Here is a 23355-nt window from a genome sequence, read left to right as displayed (position 1 = left end):
CTATGCTTCGAAAAATGTTGAGTGTTTCCTCTGTACACAATGCATCCAGAGGAGCAACTCATACAAACGTGAGTGACCAGACTGTGCGGAACCGTCTGAGGGCCAGAAATGTCAGGCCTAGGCGCCAGGATGTTAGGACAGTCCTTCTCCCACGCCACAGAACTGCTCGTTTAGACTGGGCTCGACAGCACATTCGTTGGACACGTCGGCAGTGGTTTTCTGTCGTCTTCACAGATGAGTCAAGATTCACTTTACAGAACAATGATGGTCGTATTCTTCTATACGCCCTTGTGAATGCTTCACTGATGCCACCATCAGTCAGAACAACCAGTTTGGTGATGGCAGCATCATGATATGGATTGGCTTTAGCAATCACCAAATGACCCCTCTCCATGTTAATTGGATTACGTTACAGCGATGAGATCCTGAGACCTATTGTGTTACCTTCTCTACAGAGGATAAGAGGTGCGGTAGTCCTACAGGATGATAATGCCTGGCCACACCGCGCACGTGTTGTCACTAATTGATCCAGGAGTTGCAAGCGATACCACAACGTTCACTGCAGAGACTAGTGACATCCATGAGGCGACGTTGTGTTGCATGTGTTACTACCATAGGTGGTCACACCCATTATTGAAATGTTCCATGAACTGGGATTTTCATTTCCGACTCTTCTCTCTAACAGAACTCATGTAACAAAATGTATAATGAGTACATGCATTCCTTATCATCTGTTTCATTGTGCAGATGTTTCACGTCAATTATATGACCAAATGGGTTTATCTGAAATAAAGGGTCTTGCTGTAACTGAGAATATTCAAGTGTTCCTTAAATTGTTTTGAGTAGCATATATTATGAAGAGTTATTTTATAATATATATATATATATATATTAAACCACAACTCCAATCGGGTTTATCAATCATGTTTTGCGAGTGTGCTACGTCACGTCACCGTTTTTTTAAGCCTCAGAAACATTTCTCTGCGTGACTCAACTTAAAGGGGCTTAGAAATTTCATCAGCAGATTGCGTACTTCATCCTGCTCAGATACAAACCCATCAGTGGCCTCCAATAATTTACATACACATGTACATTTTTTTTTATTTTGCTATCTAAAGGTGATACTTTCAAAAAAATGTAATGACAATATCCAAGATGTTTGTAACACACACAGCTTGCATACACAGTAAATCTTGGAAGCATTTTCATGTTTTTAATTAAAACGCGACGTTTTAATTGAAAACACGGGGATATTAACGTGTCATTGAAGTCTTTATTGATAGAACATGTATAGAATAATACATCCAACTTAATGCAAGCAGTATTAACAAAATTGAGTGAAAAGTCTGAAGACTCGTGAGTAAACAGTATGGTATATATGGCAACTAGACAATCACCGAAAGTGACGTATTTCGACGCATAATGAGATGAGTCATGACATTACCTCCAGAAAATAATGGTGTGTCAAGCAAAATCACCAACGATGTTTCAACCCAAAACACCAGACTATAAATGTTTCGCAAAGTGTTGATGTATACGACACATTTGTGTTCATAAGAGTAAAACACTAAAACACCTACAAATTGTTTTTATCATGAACTTCCTAAAACAAATACACATGCAATGTTTCAAAGTACTTCACCAGACTATAAATGTTTATAAATGTTTGCGTATGTGACATGTACAAAAGTTCATGAGAGTAAATAAAGCACTTTTTATTTTGAGGCACTTCAGGAAACAAACACACATTTATTATCGACTGTATGCAGCATAAGTATTGGGAAAACAAATATCGATTTTAATATTTTGCGAGTGTGCATACCATGTACCTGTCACAAGTTTAATATCCGATAGAATTATACATGCACAGTATTGTTATCAATGTTCGAGTTAGTAAGTTGGATGACTAAACAGGCTAATTCACTGTGAACCATTAGATTCATTTTCTTTATAGTTCTTATTCTATTGGCGCTCCAGTGTTGAAATCCAATATGATAATTACCCAGCACCTGTGCGAATTTGCTTCTAATTTAAACGAGCTCCCCTAAGCCTCTAATAATAAATAATCATTCAATCGATTAATACAATAAATACAATATGAAACAAATATTGAACATCAAATTAGTGTGTTACTTCTTTGCAGATGTTTTGAGATACCTTTCGTAAACGATGGTGAACATTAATGTATGTTGCGTGATCAAGTAACTGGTAACTGTCGTGCGCACGCTCATTCATGATTGAATTATACTATAGGGAGTGCGTAGACATGTAGCATTCGTTAAAGAAGCCAAATCAACATGTACCCAATGTCGTTTTTGATTTTCTGAGGAATGAAAGAAACCAGAAGTTATCCTAAACAAAGGTATGATGATATTGTTACTCCGTTACGAAGCGTGTGGAAATTGTAATTGATAAAGCCAGCGTCGGCAGTTGTGTACTACATTGATATTTGCAGCGGTCTCAATTCATTTCTTTATGTGCGGGATAACTGATTAAACTCAAGTTCATAAATTTACAGGACAAGAGAATTCCAAACATGCATGCCAAACAATACGTGGCATGCATCCCTTGTTTTTTGACGATATAAGCATTATTCAAAGTAATTAGATGACAAACTCATACAATTGTGAATTGGAAAAAAATCCCAGCCCTTATTCAGCATTATGCTATCATTAATTTTCGATCGCTACTTTATGGAAAAAAATGTATCCGGTCAAACATTTGATTGTTCTAAAACAGCATTTTCAAAAACGCCAGCAATGTTGTACATGTTCACCCCTATCATTATAATGGTTGCTGCCATACATATTTTATTTTTGAACCCACCCCCTTATTTGATTGCTGCGAGAAGATTATACTTTCGGAAAAATTACTTTCATTTGGATTTCATTTCTAACCAATATATTGTTGCAGTTATGTGTTCGATACGTGTATTTTACATCTACCTCACCCTAGTTGTGCCGTGGGCACTGGCACAGAGCCACGTGAAGCAGGAGGGTGCTCCGATTCAATCACACAGTAGTCGTCCATATGAGAACATAGCGTTTACCGTTCTAATACCAGCCAGAAGCGAAGAATGCTTTTACCAAGACATTCCAGCTGAGACTAGTATAATGATAGAATATGAGGTGAGACCAGGGTCGCTGTGGTCATGTTATAAATTCTGATACACTGTTATAAATGTAGATTTCAGCAAGCATTCTCATTTGACTATTTTTGTTACTGCATCATTGTATTTTGTCAGCATTATAGTTTCTAGAGTTACATGAAAAAAAAATGAGAAAACTTATATCCGCCATTTTTTACGTAATTTAACTGTACGTCAAAATACTTTAAACAATATATTTTTTGTTATTTAAATTATGTTCATGTTTTGATGAAACCCACCCATTTGATGCATTATTGAAAAAAAAATATTGTATTGTATGATTTGCGTACAATATAGAAAACAATATTCATTTTAATCCTCTTACAAAAAATACTAGATTCCGAGTATAAATAAATCCTGGTACGATGATATAAATATAACTACGGTCAAAGGTCATGCATATTATATTAGTTGAGTGAATGAAAACAATATACCTACAGCCTATGCTTGTAACAAATAAATTATTCTCGTATTTAAAATTGAATATTGCAGCGAATTAAATTAACATTTTTGCCATAACCTTCCACATTGCCATGATTTCATTCCGCACTTTAAAGTTGGAATTGTATGTTTTGCAACGAACGCACAAGTCATGCCATGTACCCGCTCGTGCAAAATAACAAACTTCCTGTTCCTGTGACGATAGTCAATAGACGAATGAGAATATGTTAGTAGTGGATGTATGTATGCAATATATCCGTTTGGCTCTTCGATGCTGTCTATGGAAATAGTGTTCAGCAGCAAAACCTATTTGTGTGTAAGTCAAGGACACTATCAACCCACATATGGTACATTAGAAACAATGATTATTTTTCTCTAAATTTTTCATTTGAATTCAATTACATCCTTGTTTTATGTACCCTAAATATAAATATTAAATATGGTTTTATGAGGGTTTATACCAATTGAAAACAGAAGGCAATAATTAACCACACTTTATTCTCATGCGATGAACGAACTCTCCATATCAGTGATGACCACTGAAAAAATGTTATCGACCGCATAACATCATCGAAAGAGCACAGTTTATATACCAACCAATGTATTTATCCTCTACGCTCGGTGAATTGCTAATTTGTTTAAAAAATAAAATACTATTATTCTCTATGCCGGGTTATTTTGACGATCAGGCTATGCTGGGATTGTCCTTAAAATCACTTTTGTGTTTGCGTGTGTATGCGTGAGTGGTATCAACGTTGTGATGATTTTCATTTACCGTTACTAACTTTCACCATGTTACATAATTTATATTTAATTCAATTTAAGTCAAATTTGCGTAGCTTAGGTTTAGTAAAAGGGGAGATATAGTTCAATTTTAACATAATTGATATACCATACCCACCCCCTTTACTAAACCTAAGCTTCGCAAACATTTCTATGTTAAGTCAGAAGATATTCTACTTTTATTTAATTAAAACTTGTTGAATTGAATTTAGTTTAATTAAACTCCAATTAAAACACAACCTTATATAGGAACGCGTTTTAATCGAGTTCATATCGTAACTTTATTAATAGTTAATTAATCCACTGTGTGTCGTCAAATCAATGAAACGACTTGAACGTATGTGTGTGTATGTGTTTGTGATTTCCAGTGTCTTCACGTATTAATTCTTTTGTGATTTTTGTTGGCTGGGCCAATTTCACTCAAATCTTGGCAGGCAGGTCACACCTCCACTCTAATTAGCCACAAAACTGATTTTTGAATAGCTTCGAGCCAAATGTATGTACAATTCTAGGACTAAAAACCTCCAGGTTAGTATTTAATAGTCAAAGTTGGGGTAACTTTTCACCAGGAACGGCTTTTAAACTATTCTGTGATTTTCTTGACTGGGCCGATTTCGATCCTACTTGGTAGGCAGGTTATACCGTTCCTCGAGTTCTGTGATTAAATAAAAAACAAACTCTGGCCCACTGTTGCCATAGAAAGAACCCCAAAAAAGGAATTTTGAAATACTTTCAGGCCAAATGTATCATCTCCTACCAGTCTTTTAATAGCTGTATTCAAATGATCCTGCTTTTTATTTTGGCAAAGTTGCGCATCGCAAGAGACCACCCATGCCGACAGTGTTAAACTGTATCAACGTCAGTCCCAACGCAACATTGCACTTTGAATGAATTGTGAATGCTGCGTCATCATATCGAATACTATGTTAGAGGATAAAATTACAATAATTACAATAATAGCAGAAGACGCGCTAGTAATAAAGTTAAGTGACTTCGGAAGACTCAATTCTCCTCGCGGACTTCGTATATGTGGTTTTAATTATAAAAAACGTTTTTTACATATGCACCGATTTAACTTTTCAGGTTTTGCAATATGGTTTGGGAAGAAAAACTCATGTCATTGACTTCACTGTAATGATTTACGATGAAAAGTTGGAGACGATTAAACAAAAGCCAAAGGGAACGTTCAAAGCAAAAACAACCGAGGAAGGTTTGAGTATCCTATTAGTATATATAAAGTTACAGTTAATTCTATGACGTTTTACCTTTAAAGCGAGGGGGTTTTCACCTGCGCACGCGCAAGAATTGAGTCCCGAGTGATGATAACAACACACGCTAAGAACATAAAGCCTCATGGGTAGACGTCTGTTTGTTAACAATGCTCCGATATGGCCATCTGACGCATGCGCACGCGACGTCTCCCCCGCTTTAATTATATTTAACAAAACACACATATTGGTCAGTTTTTCTACATTCCAGTTTTGTCCAATTGATAGTTTGTCTAAACGCAATTCAAAAAGGATTACTCGATATACTGTTCACTGAATTTTGAGTTACTAATTCGAAATTTGATTAACAGTTTAATTGTCGTAAGTTGCCCGTAACTCAAACGGTTGACAATGAAATAAGTTTGTTGAAATGTCCACTATATTCTCGCCGGAAAAATTGTATCTTCATACCTTTGTAGATCTTTTTTTGTTTCAGTTTATGTTTTAAATTTCATTAGTGAACGCTTAATAACTCCCGAGAATATCCTCGGGGGCGGGGCTACGTCACAAGACGTACCACGTTGCTAAGACGCGCACCACTGTACGTGTTTTTCTATGGGCTCTTTTCGCGCTGCTGTGGAACGCCGGTCGAGCCGGTGAAAATTCGAGAAAACAACACAAACTCAACTCTGAAGTAATCCTGAACAATCAGATTTATATATGTTACACACGTAGGGCTAATGTTGTTATACTGTTCAGGGGAGTCTCAACCACCACCCCAAAGTACCGTTTTTGGCCTTTGTTTTCACCGCCAGGGTTGCCAAGTGGTGAAAATACCCGGATGAAAAGAAGACAATGAATAGCAACTGCATTTTTCATTCGGTTTTAGGTGTGTTGTCATTGTGTTTTGACAATGAATTCAGCGTACTCAGCCACAAGAGATTGTATCTATCTCTCATGATATTTAAACGCGGTCAGTGGATAAAGAATATTGAAATGAATCGTGAAAAATTAAAGATTGAAAAACAAAAATTAGGAGAAATGGTAACAGAAATGAGCAGCTCCACGGTTTGTACCTCATATTCATATTCATATTCGTATTCATCTTCAACGATAGTATTATCCATCTTCGATCAGATGATCCCGCGAGTCGGTGCCTTGCTGAAGATGCTAAAAATTGAGTCCTTGTCGACGCTACAAAATTGTTCGATGGTAATCGTTTACTAGCTAGGCGAATATCTTTCGAATATCGTAGCTGTGTTTTTTGTTACAATCCACATAACAATACAGTTTTACCACAGCACAGTACATAATATGTATTACATCATATAAATGATATGACTATTGCTACCCAACATGAGTCACTATAACAGGAACACCGCATGACCATTTACACCTTTACTGAAAACAGCTCATACTTAGCATGCATCGACATATCATAAATACTACACATCACATAGTTAAGACGATAAAATAAGTATACTTGAACACAACATATCATTAATCTGTGCACACATACATACACAACAACACAAACAAAGACCACATATAACTCGAATGATACCAATGTGAGGTTATTACGAGGATACCAAAAATATGCTCGAAGGCAGTACAGCGGGAGTATCGATCGACTCGCTTTATTATTATACATCTGTTTCTCATAAGGATACATCATAAGAACGCCGAAATACAACAACATTTAGAACACATTGAGTGAACTTATTTATATAGGGTCCGGTCGAGCTCTGGTTGTTTCCACGTTTGTTTTTATTATTAGGGGACGCTTACGCGCGTAATCGTTCCATATTTGGAACCAAATTTGCGCATAGTAAACACAATACAGGAACAGCGTTGTTATGCGCATACAGACATTTCATGCATGAACTCGAAGACAAGTGATTTGTCTGCAGTCCATGGGACTTGAATAACTATCCATTGCTTGCAGATACAATGTTTGCTTTATGCCTGGTTGAATGTGATAGTAAACACTAGTAACCTAGAACAACCAAGATAATGTGTCCAACGTTAATAGAATAAAAGAATCATCGATAAACAATCCATTACATAAGGTGCTGTGAATTGGGAACTCAATAAATTTACGCCATTATAGCATACTGTGCATTTTTTGTGAATACAGTCAAAAACACAAATGTCCTCTATTGTGTGAAGTCGATGTTAAACAAAATGATGAAAAATATATTCTCGAATATCTCTGGCGGAGCCCCCATTGCGAACACGGAATGCGCACTTCGGTCATCAGCTCTCCCTTCACAAAAAAAAACAACAACATAGAAATACGTACGTATTTCTCATTAGCATACAAAAGACATTCAGACTATGTTAAACTGCAGCTCGTTAGAATGAGATTACTAGTATTTTGGTATATTGACAATTCTGTCTCAAAGGGGAACATTTTTTGGTTTTGCTGCAGACAGATCTAAGGATTTTTAGTTCTGTGTGGTCGCGTTTATAGGGCTAGTTTGAACACTTGTGTTCCCATTTTTTCTGAAACGGCACGATTCTAACTGTAGGAGAAAGGTTTCTATATCAACTCAATGCATCGCTGCACAATGAAACACAGTACATACTTATACATTGGTGTTAGTTTAAGGAAGTTCATAATAGTACATACGTCCCCAAACATACATTTAACCTTTTTTTTGCTTTCCTGTTGAACAGAAATCATTGGCAGAGAAGCTCTACACTATCGGTGAGAACATGGATACCTCTATTATGCAGCAGCAATATCGCAGACAAATAATGAAGAAGGATATGTTTATTGTCACCAGTAATATGTCATACATACAAAACTGGTCAATAGCTCAATGTGTCATTATCATCAGCGCATCGATTGTACAAGCGTATTTTGTACGAAATTTGTTTAATGTCAAGAACGTTAAGCCCACTCAAAAAACGCATGCATAGTCGAGGCACACCAAAAATATCGGTAAATCTCACAATGAAATGCAATTTCGTATTAGGAGTATTCACTTATTTTTGTGTAATGATCACAGATTGAATTAGTTCAAAATCATGTTATCAATGTATCTCTGAATATGGAATCCCGAGTTTTGCAATATTCATTAAAATATGTATGTAAAAATACATTTATATTTTATAACTGACGTGTTAATATTTGTAAAATCTCTAGTGGCTTTTATAAACCCCCATTCACAAAATCATCATTTGTAAACTTTAAGATTTAAACTAATATACCGTATTATACTTAAATATTATAATATATTTAAACTAATATACCTATACTGTATACCTATCCCTTGGCCTGTCGCATACGACTTGTTTACCACTTCCGTGTGACTGAGAATGTTCTAGAACCGTACTGTGTCTGGGTGGAATTTTTAGAAACTGGTTGAATAGGTAATAGAACACTGTAGGGGGCAATAGAAGGTTATGGAACATTCTAGAAATTTGTAGTAAGTTCCAGACTCATTATGTATGCTGATGTAATGGTCTATTTATAGACAGTGTGAGTATATATAGGGGAGTTGTTCAGCACTGAGATCAGATCGGAGATCTCGTTGAATTGTATTGGAGTTTAAGTATCTAGTTATTGGAGTAGTGGAGTTTTACCGCGTTATTGTACTTGATGTTTACAGAGTATAATGATACCAGTACCAGTTGAAACATCATCTGTTGGCTCCGTGTTCGTATTTTATCATCGCCGCCAGGGAAGTCTTTTGTTACTGTTGCCATTTTGGTATTTGAACCATCACACCTGTACTATACTAATTACGGTATTATTACGTTGCGTGTGACATGGCCACAATGCTCATTCAAAGAACCGTTAAATTAAAATAAGTTTATTGAATTTAACTAAATGAATTAACTAGATTATTGTTTTAAACAAATAATTTCACTGCAATTTTAAGTGAATTGCATCTCTATATAAGATTAAGTCGAAATAAATTGTAATTGAAATTTTAAAAATACACAAGAAAAATTTTAAAAAATAAAGATTTTAGCAATACAAAAAGAGAATTCATCGGCCTGTCATACAAGGAAACCGTAATTCGATTGATGACTGCAAAACTACACATATCTATTAATATTATGGGTGTTTGGCAGCGACAATCATTTGTGAAAATGAGTTATTGACATTGGAATACTCTTACTCGTTCACAAATTATTACTTTTGTTTAAGTTGTTTGTGGCTAATGTTCGTGGCTAAAAGCTACGAAACAGATTATGGGATATCCGGAATTCAAGAGTGCCAAAGTTATTAAGATATTGTGTACGCAGTACGCAAGCTTCGAGCCCCTTTTTTCCGTATTTCACAACGCATGCGTTATCACAGTGAGGTTGATTACCATTTGCGTTATCGCAGTGAGGTTAATTATCATTTACGTTTCATGCGAAGTAACGTACAATACCGTCAGTGTTGTGTTCGTATTTGAGACGCTATCAGATATATACACCAGCTAACAAGCCACACCAACCCAGGACTGCAGTGATAGCAAATGATTTGTACACCCCCCCCCCCACCATGACATACGCTATAATATGCAATTACAATTCTTGCACCCCTATAACACTGGGTATATTTTTTTAAGTTTGTAAACGATTATCCAAGATTATGGTCTTGCTATTTGACTATTTGCATTAAGTGAACGTCTGGGATATAATTAGTTTACAACATTATTTAAATATATAATATAAAATGACACTTGAATGCTAATAATACACCTCATTTAATCGTGATAATTTCTAGGAAACTTAACTTAATTTCAGAAAACTGTCTTTTCTTTCAATATATGGGAATTAAGCTTCCCTATCCTATTCACAGTATATTGCATTTTTCCTTTTAGCATATTTTTGACAGCCACTTGTTTCTGGCATATATTCCTGGCCAATACCCTGACGCCATTCTGTCGCGGTGAAACAATAAGAAATGTCTTAGTATTTCATCTAAATTAATTCTTATATTCAAACTCTATAAATTCTAACATCACATTTCATCGCATCGCAATATTAATTTCTCCAATCAAAGATTATAAAGTGACTTACTTTGCATTTTAATTTATTAGAAATGCATCTCCAATACAATCACATCATCTTTTATATTGTATGCACCTTCGGTCAAAACAAATAATAAAATAATTTACAAACCATGGGTACAGAAACATGCTTCGTATTTATACTTTTAAGCGCTTCCATTCGAAAAAGTACTATATTATACATGCGATGATTTTTCTAATTATGCAGGTTGTATTTAACTTGTTCCTGTGCATTAACGTTGTAATCCACATACAGAAATATCAACCTCATAACCATATGAGTTAACCTCATAAAATTGTTTTATTAAACAGAGCAGCTGACATAAACAATTGTGTGCACGTTGATGGGGATAACATTTTTCTTAGTTGAAAATGCTATTGGTAAAACGTGATCTTGTGTAGTTTGACGAAACCTCTCATTATTGGGAAATAGTCATCGAATATTACTTACATGTTTTCGTGCTTCGTTTTCGGTGACTTCGTTGGCTCATTTGTTGTGTTTCCCCTCGGTACATTTTGAGAAGTATGCTGCCCATGCTTTGATTGACTCTCACGCTAGATTTGCACGAGATTACATGGGCTTCAAACAATAACATATATATTACGTTGCATATTTTTTGGCGAAACACTATATTTATTCCGTGGATTATTGACTAGACTTTGCGGAAGACTAGATGTGTTACGAGGAATACTGACTGTACTACACGGAAGACCAGGTGTGTTACCTGGAATACTTGATGTACTTCGCGGAAGACGAGGTGTGTTACCTGGTATACTTGATGTACTTCGCGGAAGACCAGGTGTGTTACCTGGAATACTTGGTGTACTTCGCAGAAGATCATCTGTACTACGTGGAATGCTGATTGTACTTCGCGGAATACCACTTAAGCTACCTGAAATACACCATACACTTCGCAGAAGGCATGGTAATCTTATTACACTGTGCGGAATATATGCAAATTAGATACTAGTTATCAACCAACCGTTGCTCAGAAACGAGAACTTAAGCACGTATGCATCTAGAGCTGGCGAATATAAAAATATATGATTGTTGTAAATTTCTAAAAATAAAGTTGTAAATAAAATAGAATTTTTCACCAATTACCAGTGACTGTTTGGCAAACTAGTAGTTCTAGATGTTATCCTTCAGACCAGAGCGTAACCCTATATTTACACAGTTTTTTTTACAGAACTGCAGTCTAGGGTAAAGCTTTGCTGCATAGCAATGGACTTTGAGCCAGTCAGTTATATTGCTATTAATATGTCAGCCATTAGGTGGCTTATTGCAATGACACGTGTCATTTGGCTTCTAGACACGCAAGTGAGATTTACAATTGTTTATATTGCTCTAAGCTGAACAGAAATATAAATACAAATAAAAAACCTGCGCAATTATAAAACTCCTCAGTCGTAGTTAATTGTGCAATTCTAAAAGTCCAATAACACTATCCGCAACTGTAGCGCACGATATACGCAATTCAAAACATAATCAAAATTAAAGGTTATAAGAACCCCGATGCGATCAGCAAAGTCATATAACTGTTACTATAGCACTTAAAATATTTGCTACATCACTAACGTCCAAAGTACAGTCCATATATCAAATCAGTGGGGCTAGGCAATAATAGTCGAATTTAATTACCAGTACTAGTGTTGGTGGCGTTGTTCATTGTTGCTTGAATTACTTACAGTGCATAGGGAGAGTTTAATTGCTTATCTGCGCAATTGCTTTATCGTTCGATACTGTTCAAGTATATGGATTTAAGTGCCGTGTTGACTATCATTCAGTACTAACTTAGCCATTCGCTTTCGTATTTCTTTGATAAACATTTTAATCACAGATTTCAATATTTCGGATTTTTTACATGTGACATTTAATTGCGTATCGTCAGCATACATCGAAATTGTAACGAATATTTCAAAATAATTTCTAAAGAGCACAATGCAAAACAAAACAAATAGTACGTAAGACAACACGGTAGATTAGGTGGTCCTGAACGAACATTATAAATACAAACACGTCGCGTTCGTTAAATACGACGGAAACAAGGTTATGACCACATTAAAGCAATTTTTTATTCGTTTCTAAAAAAAATGCACGGTCAAAGACTGCACTAAAATCTAAATAAAAAAAATAGATTGCTCGAAACTCAGAAATGAAATATGCAAAGTGGTGTTATGTGGGAAAGAATACAATTTAATCATCAAAGATTCAAAACAAGACTATGTACATGAATCATTAAAGGGAAGCAGAGGTGTGGCTTTTGACACTCTGTACATGAAATTTGAGATCTATGAATGAATTCTGTGGATAAAAACAACTTGTATGTGCTGCGAAATGCCCTAAATATTGGGTATAAAACGGGCTGTGAAGCAGACGACAATCGTCCGCTTTCCTGGCGTCATTTCGCCTCTAGAGGGCCAGTCAAATGACGTCATCAGTGAACACTGATAATTGAACCCATTCATGCTAGTACGTCAATCCCATAGAAATGCTACTATGAAAGACTTTGTTAACTGACTACTTAAAAGTTGAAACATGGCGAGGTGTTGTTATGTTTCTCGAAATCTCAAATAAAAATATCACGTTGTTGGTTGCGAGAAATCGGCAGAATAACTAACCTGAAAATGAAGACACGTACAGCGCTCTAGCTGTAGTAAACAGTGAGTAAATAAATATTGTTTGAGTTAAAAACTAAATTAGAAATACGCTAATATCACTTGAACTACAGTAATCATTTCGACCAACTTCCCACTTTTAATCGACCGCTAATCGCTTAATTTCCGACCGCACTGTATTTTTTCGTTCGGTAAACGGCCGCATTTTTATCGTAATTTTTCTCTCACCGACTCATTGAAAAAAATGACCGGTCGCCCAAACACTGGTCACTGGCACAGGAGTGATCAAAATAGTGGTTTTGAGTGATATAGTTTGGGTATACAACGGGTACTAACTATTATTAAATTCCGAACTACTCTTCAAATCTATACCACATTGTATCGTTCGCGGTTGAAATTTCACCTGTGTCCAATATAAAATAACTTACTTTGCGTAATTATTATGAAAGCGATATATTACAATGTTGATTTTTTAGAGCCGGAACACCATTGTGAACAAATTTGCGTAATTAAAAAAGCAGCGCACTAAGTAAATGACCTCAAAATATACAAGTTTGCGTACAGCACCATCAGAAATAATAACAATTTTACAAGATCGACGCACGGAGCCTGAAAGAAAAAGATTGCTAAGGTAACGCGCCTGTTCAGTGAGTGACTTGGGGGTCAAACTTAGGTCAACACACACTAGATGTCAGCATCGTCGCACAGTAAGTTACGCAATGAAGTACTTAAAGTTCAATTGCGTCCCAAAATGATGTCGTTGATCACTCAGTCTTTTGCAAAATAATATAACTAGTTTCCAAGCTTTTGGTGCAGCCAGATTTATTAAACTTTGTGGAAATATAATCTTTTTAATTTCCATTTCTCGCAACCAACAACGTGATTTTTTATTTTGGATTTCGAGTAACATAACATGAATCGTTATGGCATTCATAACACAACACCTCGCCATGTTTCAACTTGTAAGTAGTCAGTTAACAAGGTCTTTCATAGTAGCATTTCTATGGGATTGACGTACTAGCATGATTGGGTTCAATTATCAGTGTTCACTGATGACATCATTTGACTGGCCCTCTAGAGGCGAAATTACGCCAGGCAAAGCGCGCGTTTGTCGTCTGCTTCACAGCCCGTTATATACCCGATATTTAGGGCATTTCGCAGCACATACAATTTGTTTTTATCGACGGAATTCATTCATAGATCTCAAATTTCATGTACTGAGTGTCAAAAGCCTCACCTCTGCTCCCCTTTAAGAATGTATGCATACATGCAATATACTGGACAACTTAAAACTTAAATTGTATGTAGATTGAAGAATTTGGTTGGAAGTGTGCGCAAGGAACACGGTACACGATTAAAACTTGTGAGGTTGTGTCACCCACAGTTTACATATTTGTACAACATACGAATCAGGCGGGAGACAAGACGTGTTACGTGGAAGTTTAGCGGTACCCGAAAATACCAGACGTGTAACGCCACGTGGTATATTCATAGACGATTGGGTTAGTGTGCGGCATAGGACATTTAATGTACTTATTGGGAGACCAGATAAGCTAGCGCTGAAGCTGTATCTTACATGGGCTTCAAACAATAACATATATATTGAATATTTCTTGGCGAAACGCTATATTTATTCCGTGGATTATTGACTAGACTTTGCGGAAGACTAGATGTGTTACGTGGAATACTGGCTGTACTACGTGGAAGACCAGGTGTGTTACTTGGAATACTTGATGCACTTCGCGGAAGACCAGGTGTGTTACCTGGTATACTTGATGTACTTCGCGGAAGACCAGGTGTGTTACCTGGAATACTTGGTGTACTTCGCAGAAGATCATCTGTACTACGTGGAATGCTGATTGTACTTCGCGGAATACCACTTAAGCTACCTGAAATACACCATACACTTCGCAGAAGGCATGGTAATCTTATTACACTGTGCGGAATATATGCAAATTAGATACTAGTTATCAACCAACCGTTGCTCAGAAACGAGAACTTAAGCACGTATGCATCTAGAGCTGGCGAATATAAAAATATATGATTGTTGTAAATTTCTAAAAATAAAGTTGTAAATAAAATAGAATTTTTCACCAATTACCAGTGACTGTTTGGCAAACTAGTAGTTCTAGATGTTATCCTTCAGACCAGAGCGTAACCCTATATTTACACAGTTTTTTTTACAGAACTGCAGTCTAGGGTAAAGCTTTGCTGCATAGCAATGGACTTTGAGCCAGTCAGTTATATTGCTATTAATATGTCAGCCATTAGGTGGCTTATTGCAATGACACGTGTCATTTGGCTTCTAGACACGCAAGTGAGATTTACAATTGTTTATATTGCTCTAAGCTGAACAGAAATATAAATACAAATAAAAAACCTGCGCAATTATAAAACTCCTCAGTCGTAGTTAATTGTGCAATTCTAAAAGTCCAATAACACTATCCGCAACTGTAGCGCACGATATACGCAATTCAAAACATAATCAAAATTAAAGGTTATAAGAACCCCGATGCGATCAGCAAAGTCATATAACTGTTACTATAGCACTTAAAATATTTGCTACATCACTAACGTCCAAAGTACAGTCCATATATCAAATCAGTGGGGCTAGGCAATAATAGTCGAATTTAATTACCAGTACTAGTGTTGGTGGCGTTGTTCATTGTTGCTTGAATTACTTACAGTGCATAGGGAGAGTTTAATTGCTTATCTGCGCAATTGCTTTATCGTTCGATACTGTTCAAGTATATGGATTTAAGTGCCGTGTTGACTATCATTCAGTACTAACTTAGCCATTCGCTTTCGTATTTCTTTGATAAACATTTTAATCACAGATTTCAATATTTCGGATTTTTTACATGTGACATTTAATTGCGTATCGTCAGCATACATCGAAATTGTAACGAATATTTCAAAATAATTTCTAAAGAGCACAATGCAAAACAAAACAAATAGTACGTAAGACAACACGGTAGATTAGGTGGTCCTGAACGAACATTATAAATACAAACACGTCGCGTTCGTTAAATACGACGGAAACAAGGTTATGACCACATTAAAGCAACTTTTTATTCGTTTCTAAAAAAAATGCACGGTCAAAGACTGCACTAAAATCTAAATAAAAAAAATAGATTGCTCGAAACTCAGAAATGAAATATGCAAAGTGGTGTTATGTGGGAAAGAATACAATTTAATCATCAAGGATTCAAAACAAGACTATGTACATGAATCATTAAAGGGAAGCAGAGGTGTGGCTTTTGACACTCTGTACATGAAATTTGAGATCTATGAATGAATTCTGTGGATAAAAACAACTTGTATGTGCTGCGAAATGCCCTAAATATTGGGTATAAAACGGGCTGTGAAGCAGACGACAATCGTCCGCTTTTCCTGGCGTCATTTCGCCTCTAGAGGGCCAGTCAAATGACGTCATCAGTGAACACTGATAATTGAACCCATTCATGCTAGTACGTCAATCCCATAGAAATGCTACTATGAAAGACTTTGTTAACTGACTACTTAAAAGTTGAAACATGGCGAGGTGTTGTTATGTTTCTCGAAATCCCAAATAAAAATATCACGTTGTTGGTTGCGAGAAATCGGCAGAATAACTAACCTGAAAATGAAGACACGTACAGCGCTCTAGCTGTAGTAAACAGTGAGTAAATAAATATTGTTTGAGTTAAAAACTAAATTAGAAATACGCTAATATCACTTGAACTACAGTAATCATTTCGCCCAACTTCCCACTTTTAATCGACCGCTAATCGCTTAATTTCCGACCGCACTGTATTTTTTCGTTCGGTAAACGGCCGCATTTTTATCGTAATTTTTCTCTCACCGACTCATTGAAAAAAATGACCGGTCGCCCAAACACTGGTCACTGGCACAGGAGTGATCAAAATAGTGGTTTTGAGTGATATAGTTTGGGTATACAACGGGTACTAACTATTATTAAATTCCGAACTACTCTTCAAATCTATACCACATTGTATCGTTCGCGGTTGAAATTTCACCTGTGTCCAATATAAAATAACTTACTTTGCGTAATTATTATGAAAGCGATATATTACAATGTTGATTTTTTAGAGCCGGAACACCATTGTGAACAAATTTGCGTAATTAAAAAAGCAGCGCACTAAGTAAATGACCTCAAAATATACAAGTTTGCGTACAGCACCATCAGAAATAATAACAATTTTACAAGATCGACGCACGGAGCCTGAAAGAAAAAGATTGCTAAGGTAACGCGCCTGTTCAGTGAGTGACTTGGGGGTCAAACTTAGGTCAACACACACTAGATGTCAGCATCGTCGCACAGTAAGTTACGCAATGAAGTACTTAAAGTTCAATTGCGTCCCAAAATGATGTCGTTGATCACTCAGTCTTTTGCAAAATAATATAACTAGTTTCCAAGCTTTTGGTGCAGCCAGATTTATTAAACTTTGTGGAAATATAATCTTTTTAATTTCCATTTCTCGCAACCAACAACGTGATTTTTTATTTTGGATTTCGAGTAACATAACATGAATCGTTATGGCATTCATAACACAACACCTCGCCATGTTTCAACTTGTAAGTAGTCAGTTAACAAGGTCTTTCATAGTAGCATTTCTATGGGATTGACGTACTAGCATGATTGGGTTCAATTATCAGTGTTCACTGATGACATCATTTGACTGGCCCTCTAGAGGCGAAATTACGCCAGGCAAAGCGCGCGTTTGTCGTCTGCTTCACAGCCCGTTATATACCCGATATTTAGGGCATTTCGCAGCACATACAATTTGTTTTTATCGACGGAATTCATTCATAGATCTCAAATTTCATGTACTGAGTGTCAAAAGCCTCACCTCTGCTCCCCTTTAAGAATGTATGCATACATGCAATATACTGGACAACTTAAAACTTAAATTGTATGTAGATTGAAGAATTTGGTTGGAAGTGTGCGCAAGGAACACGGTACACGATTAAAACTTGTGAGGTTGTGTCACCCACAGTTTACATATTTGTACAACATACGAATCAGGCGGGAGACAAGACGTGTTACGTGGAAGTTTAGCGGTACCCGAAAATACCAGACGTGTAACGCCACGTGGTATATTCATAGACGATTGGGTTAGTGTGCGGCATAGGACATTTAATGTACTTATTGGGAGACCAGATAAGCTAGCGCTGAAGCTGTATCTTACATGGGCTTCAAACAATAACATATATATTGAATATTTCTTGGCGAAACGCTATATTTATTCCGTGGATTATTGACTAGACTTTGCGGAAGACTAGATGTGTTACGTGGAATACTGGCTGTACTACGTGGAAGACCAGGTGTGTTACTTGGAATACTTGATGCACTTCGCGGAAGACCAGGTGTGTTACCTGGTATACTTGATGTACTTCGCAGAAGACCATCTGTTCTACGTGGAATGCTGATCGCACTTCGCAGAAGACCAGGTGTGTTACCTGGAATACTTGATGTACTTCGCGGAAGACGAGGTGTGTTACCTGGAATACTTGATGTACTTCGCGGAAGACCAGGTGTGTTACCTGGAATACTTGATGTACTTCACGGAAGACCAGGTGTGTTACCTGGTATATTTGATGTACTTCGCAGAAGACCATCTGTTCTACGTGGAATGCTGATCGCACTTCGTGGAAGACCAGGTGTGTTACCTGGAATACACCATACACTTCGCAGAAGACATGTGGGCTACATGCTATGGTAATCTTATTAAACTTCGCGGAATATATGGAAATTAGATAGTAGTTATCAACCAACCGTTGCTCAAAAACGAGAACTGTAAGCACGTATGCATCTGGAGCTCGCGAATATAAACATGTATGATTGTTGTATATTTCTAAAAATAAGGCTGTAAATAAAATGAAATTTACCACCAATTACTAGTCACTGTTTGGCAAACTCGTACTTCTAGATGTTATCCTTCAGACCAGTGAGTAACCCTATATTTACACAGTTTTATTTTCTGAACTACAGTCCTAGGTAACGCTATGCTGCATATCAATGGACTTTAAACCAGTTAGTTATATAGGCATTAATATTTCAGCCATTCTCATGTAAGTGGCTTATTGCAATGACACGTGCCCTTTGGCTTCTAGACATGCAAGTGAGATTTACAATTGTTTATATAACTCTAAGCTGAACAGAAATATAAATACAAATAAACAACCTGCGCAATTATTAAACTCATCAGTCAAATTTAGTTGTGTGATTCTAAAAGTCCAATAACACAACTCTAGCGCACGATATACGCAATTCAAAACATAATCGAAATCAAAGGTTATAGGAGCCCTCATGCGATCAGCAAAGTCATATAACTGTTACTATAGCACTTGAAATATTTGCTACATCGCCAACGTCCAAAGTACAGTCCATATATCAAATCAGTGGGGCTAGGCAATAATAGTCGAATTTAATTACCAGTACTAGTGTTGGTGGCGTTGTTCATTGTTGCTTGAATTACTTACAGTGCATAGGGAGAGTTTAATTGCTTATCTGCCCAATTGCTTTATCGTTTGATACTGTTCAAGTGTATATGGATTTAAATGTCGTGTTGACTTTCCTAAGTGAATAAGCTTTGCTTATATTTCATTGATACGTCTGAAGGGATAATTGCTAGTCATACATCAAAACATCAAACAATAAATGCAGTGTAGACCGCAGTAAAAGTAAAATATATAATCAATAATGTGTATCCTTCAACATAGAAATCATATTCTCGTGCATAAATGCGTATGAAACAGGAGTGATACACACATTGCACATCTACTAGATCCGTGCATTATGCTATGTTATGATTACGGTATTATACAATACCAAAGATGAACAAAAGATATGTCTCAGCATATGCAGTAACGCGATTTTTTGGTCTCCTTCAAATATTCAAAAAATATTTATCTAGAGTTCGTTTCGGTTTTACTATCGTGTATAAAGTTAGATTTTATTACATGTGTTGTGTCGTAATGCGATAACAATTCACTGACCAGTAAACACATTTGACTCACAAGCTAGCGACTGTCATCATACACTTTATTAAAATTCTATGTTCCAAAATGTAACGCACCCAATCCAAAAATAAAAGAAAGTTAAAATAAACGACCTGTAAATACCACCGCAACAATTAAATTAAATTAAATTAAATTAAATTAAATTAAATTAAATTAAATTAAATTAAATTAAATTAATTTAAATTAAATTAAATTAAATTAAATTTACAAAAATCACCTTTCAGACAAATGTTTGTTTAACAACGAACAGTGTTCAGATCGTGTAATCTAAGGCAATAAGTTGTATTCGGCCGCGTGTGCCGGCGCTATCACATTTTAACAGTCAATTATCAGTATTGGTTGGAAATAATCACGACCACAATATTATTAACATCATGTATATTGCGTACATGAAACAAGTCTTTATATACAGTTGGTATTTACTTTAATATATTGATAATTGTATTTTTACATTGACAGCTGAACTACATACTTTCAAATTATTTTATGCAGTAAAATGCATTTTCTAGTTTTAGTAAGTAACACCTTGACATACATTAGGTCAATTTGATTAAAAACATATATAACTAAAAATATATAACTTATAAATGTGAAAACAATAATATAATGAGATTTATACCATCCATATTTTAGTTGATTCACGCATATTATTTTCATTATGCTAACTGTAAACCGGCCACACTTGTATTGATATGAAGAGTGTAATTTCAACAGTTACATTCATATTTTAGGTGAAATTGCTGCAGATAAATGTGGCATATTTTGGAAACCAGCATAGTTATAGCTACGTAAATGTGGCGTATTGTGGCGGAACGCTAAATTATAAGTTGAAATCTTGAATACCCACACAAAGCGCCACCTATGTTAAAAGAGTATACAAATGTGTGCTATAAGCGGCGAGACACCTTAAGCTTAACAATCAACTATGCCAAAATTCCCCTTCGCCGACAGCAGTTGACCTCGAGATGAATGCAGACAGCCAACAACTGAAAATAAATATTATTAGAAACTAATGTTAATGATATATAAATGGAAACCAACATGGCCGTTAATCAATTAGTTTGAATCAAACCACAAAACAAACTCGTGTTCATCTGCAACCTATTATAAATGATGTCCAGGTTAAAATCGGGCCAGCTTGAGTAACGGTTGATAATATGTTAATGTTGAGTGTTGCTCTTCGATATTTTTTTGAAAAAAAATGTCAGCTGTTCACCAGTCAGCTTTTTTTTTATCAAATCACAAAACCAACATTCAGCACTTTTAAATGAAATCGGACGGACAACTTGTAAATAAAACAAACTGGCCGCCAATCGGCCACTTTGAATCAAAACAGAAAACAAAATGTGAATAACAATTTTGAATGAAATTTGTCAAGGCATGCATAACAAGTGTGGGTAGCATTTTCATAATCGTCTTTCTGTATATAAGTATCGTTATTTGTTAATATTTGTTATAAAGTAAACATACAATTCTATGACAAATGTAAGTACATTGAGAGAATATGAAAAGTAGCCTACAAATATCACTGAGCGTTATCTCCAAGTAAATCCTGCGATATAAACATAAGTATCCGAACGCATAGAAAACACTATTATATCTCTGAAATGGGCTTCGGCATCTCCTTTTGGTTACATAAATGTTGCAAGTACCCAGAAACGCTATATTGACAAACTGTGAATTTAACCAAATCAATAATTTACATCAAATTGTCATGGATAAAATAACAACCTTTTATCCTGATACCTGATGCAGCTCTGTCCCAATTAAGGGGCGAAACGGGTGAAATCAAACAGATTAATATATATTCATATTGCCAACTACAAAACTGCTGTATGTTTCGACAACTCGAACTTGTCAAAAAAATGCAAGCTAATCACCAAAGCAGGTGTCACTCACTTCCGGTTTCCAGCTTCTCTTGTTTACTAATATTTATAGAGGCAATAACTGTCGTGATTTTTTTAATGTTTTGTTCCAGGCGACAATTCTAGACATTGAGTGTCACTGTTGTTTCTCCTGACTATTTTTTTTGTAAGTGCTGATGCTGACACATAGTACATTTAGCCACAGAAGTCACATTCATGTTTGGGACTCATCTCATGTGTGTGGCCATTAAATGGCAATTTTAATGCGCTATCTTGGCGCCAACCATACTCGGTCGTACACAAGCACCTACGGACGTAACTTAACATGAAAGGTTAGTGATATATATCATGTCAACTCAGAATGGCTGTAGTTGACAATATGTGATCTCCGCTGAATAATTTAAACGTAGAACTATGACAAATCGTTGGTTTTCATCAAATTACGCCGCAAGTATTAAATGGGCCTTATATCAGTTCTTCAAATTGTTTATTAACTCCAAACACAAAAATTTGAAAGCATATTTACGCAAACAGAAAAAGCGTTTACGTAGCCAAACAAAAACGTTGTCAACGCGGTGGGCGAATTTAATAGCACAAATATGTCTGGTTCACGATTTCCATTTGCTTATAAGTTCTATACTATATAATGCCATACGTATACGAATAAACTGTTACGTTCACGTGGTTTATTGTGGCTTGTATACAAATGAGACACAAGACGCAGCGAGTGTGTGATGTTTACGGCATTTTTTTCTCCCCATATACGCTATTAACGTACAGAAACGAATACCTTTGAAAGCTGTCGAACAGTAAAGACAATTTATACAAGAGAAATCTTGTAACCAAAGCTCGAACAAATGACAATACGTATCAAAAACTTTTCACGTCTTGGTGCAAGAATAAGTTTATCCCAGGCTGTGTCACTTTCTCCAGCAGGTATATTACACAAAAATTTGAACGCATATTCACGCAAACAGAAAAAGCGTTTACGTAGCCAAACAAAAACGTTGTCAACCCGGTGGGCGAATTTAATAGCACAAATATGTCTGGTTCACGTGGTTTATTGTGGTTTGTATACAAATGAGACACAAGACGCAACGAGTGTGTGATGTTTACGGCATTATTTTTCCCCATATACCCTATTAACTTACAGAAACGAATACCTTTGAAAGCTGTCGAACAGTAAAGACAATTTATACAAGAAAAATTTCATAACCAAAGTTCGAACGAATGACAATACGTATCAAAAA

General features: G+C 36.0%; 1 protein-coding gene across 1 annotated transcript; it reads left to right on the top strand.

The window, feature by feature from the left end:
- The first annotated feature begins 2840 nt into the window (after positions 1-2840).
- On the top strand, positions 2841-8701 carry LOC100366413 (transmembrane emp24 domain-containing protein 5-like). The gene is made up of 4 exons (XM_006819887.2): positions 2841-3128; positions 5456-5582; positions 6470-6648; positions 8260-8701. The coding sequence occupies exons 1-4, from the start codon at positions 2916-2918 to the stop codon at positions 8503-8505; spliced, it is 765 nt and encodes a 254-aa protein (XP_006819950.2). The 5' UTR covers positions 2841-2915; the 3' UTR covers positions 8506-8701.
- Positions 8702-23355: the final 14654 nt, after the last annotated feature.

This window comes from Saccoglossus kowalevskii, chromosome 15 (assembly GCF_978046115.1).
Source record: "Saccoglossus kowalevskii chromosome 15, keSacKowa6.1, whole genome shotgun sequence".
In the NCBI taxonomy this organism is placed as follows: Eukaryota; Metazoa; Hemichordata; class Enteropneusta; family Harrimaniidae; genus Saccoglossus; species Saccoglossus kowalevskii.
Note: the sequence above shows the minus strand (reverse complement) of the source record. Positions and strands in the feature narration are given on the sequence as shown.

Coding starts and splice junctions, on each gene's coding strand:
- LOC100366413 (XM_006819887.2), top strand. CDS start 2,916: ATGTGTTCGATACGTGTATTTTACATCTACCTCACCCTAGTTGTGCCG. Junction 3,129..5,455: donor GTATAATGATAGAATATGAG/GTGAGACCAGGG, acceptor TTAACTTTTCAG/GTTTTGCAATATGGTTTGGG. Junction 5,583..6,469: donor AGCAAAAACAACCGAGGAAG/GTTTGAGTATCC, acceptor ATTCGGTTTTAG/GTGTGTTGTCATTGTGTTTT.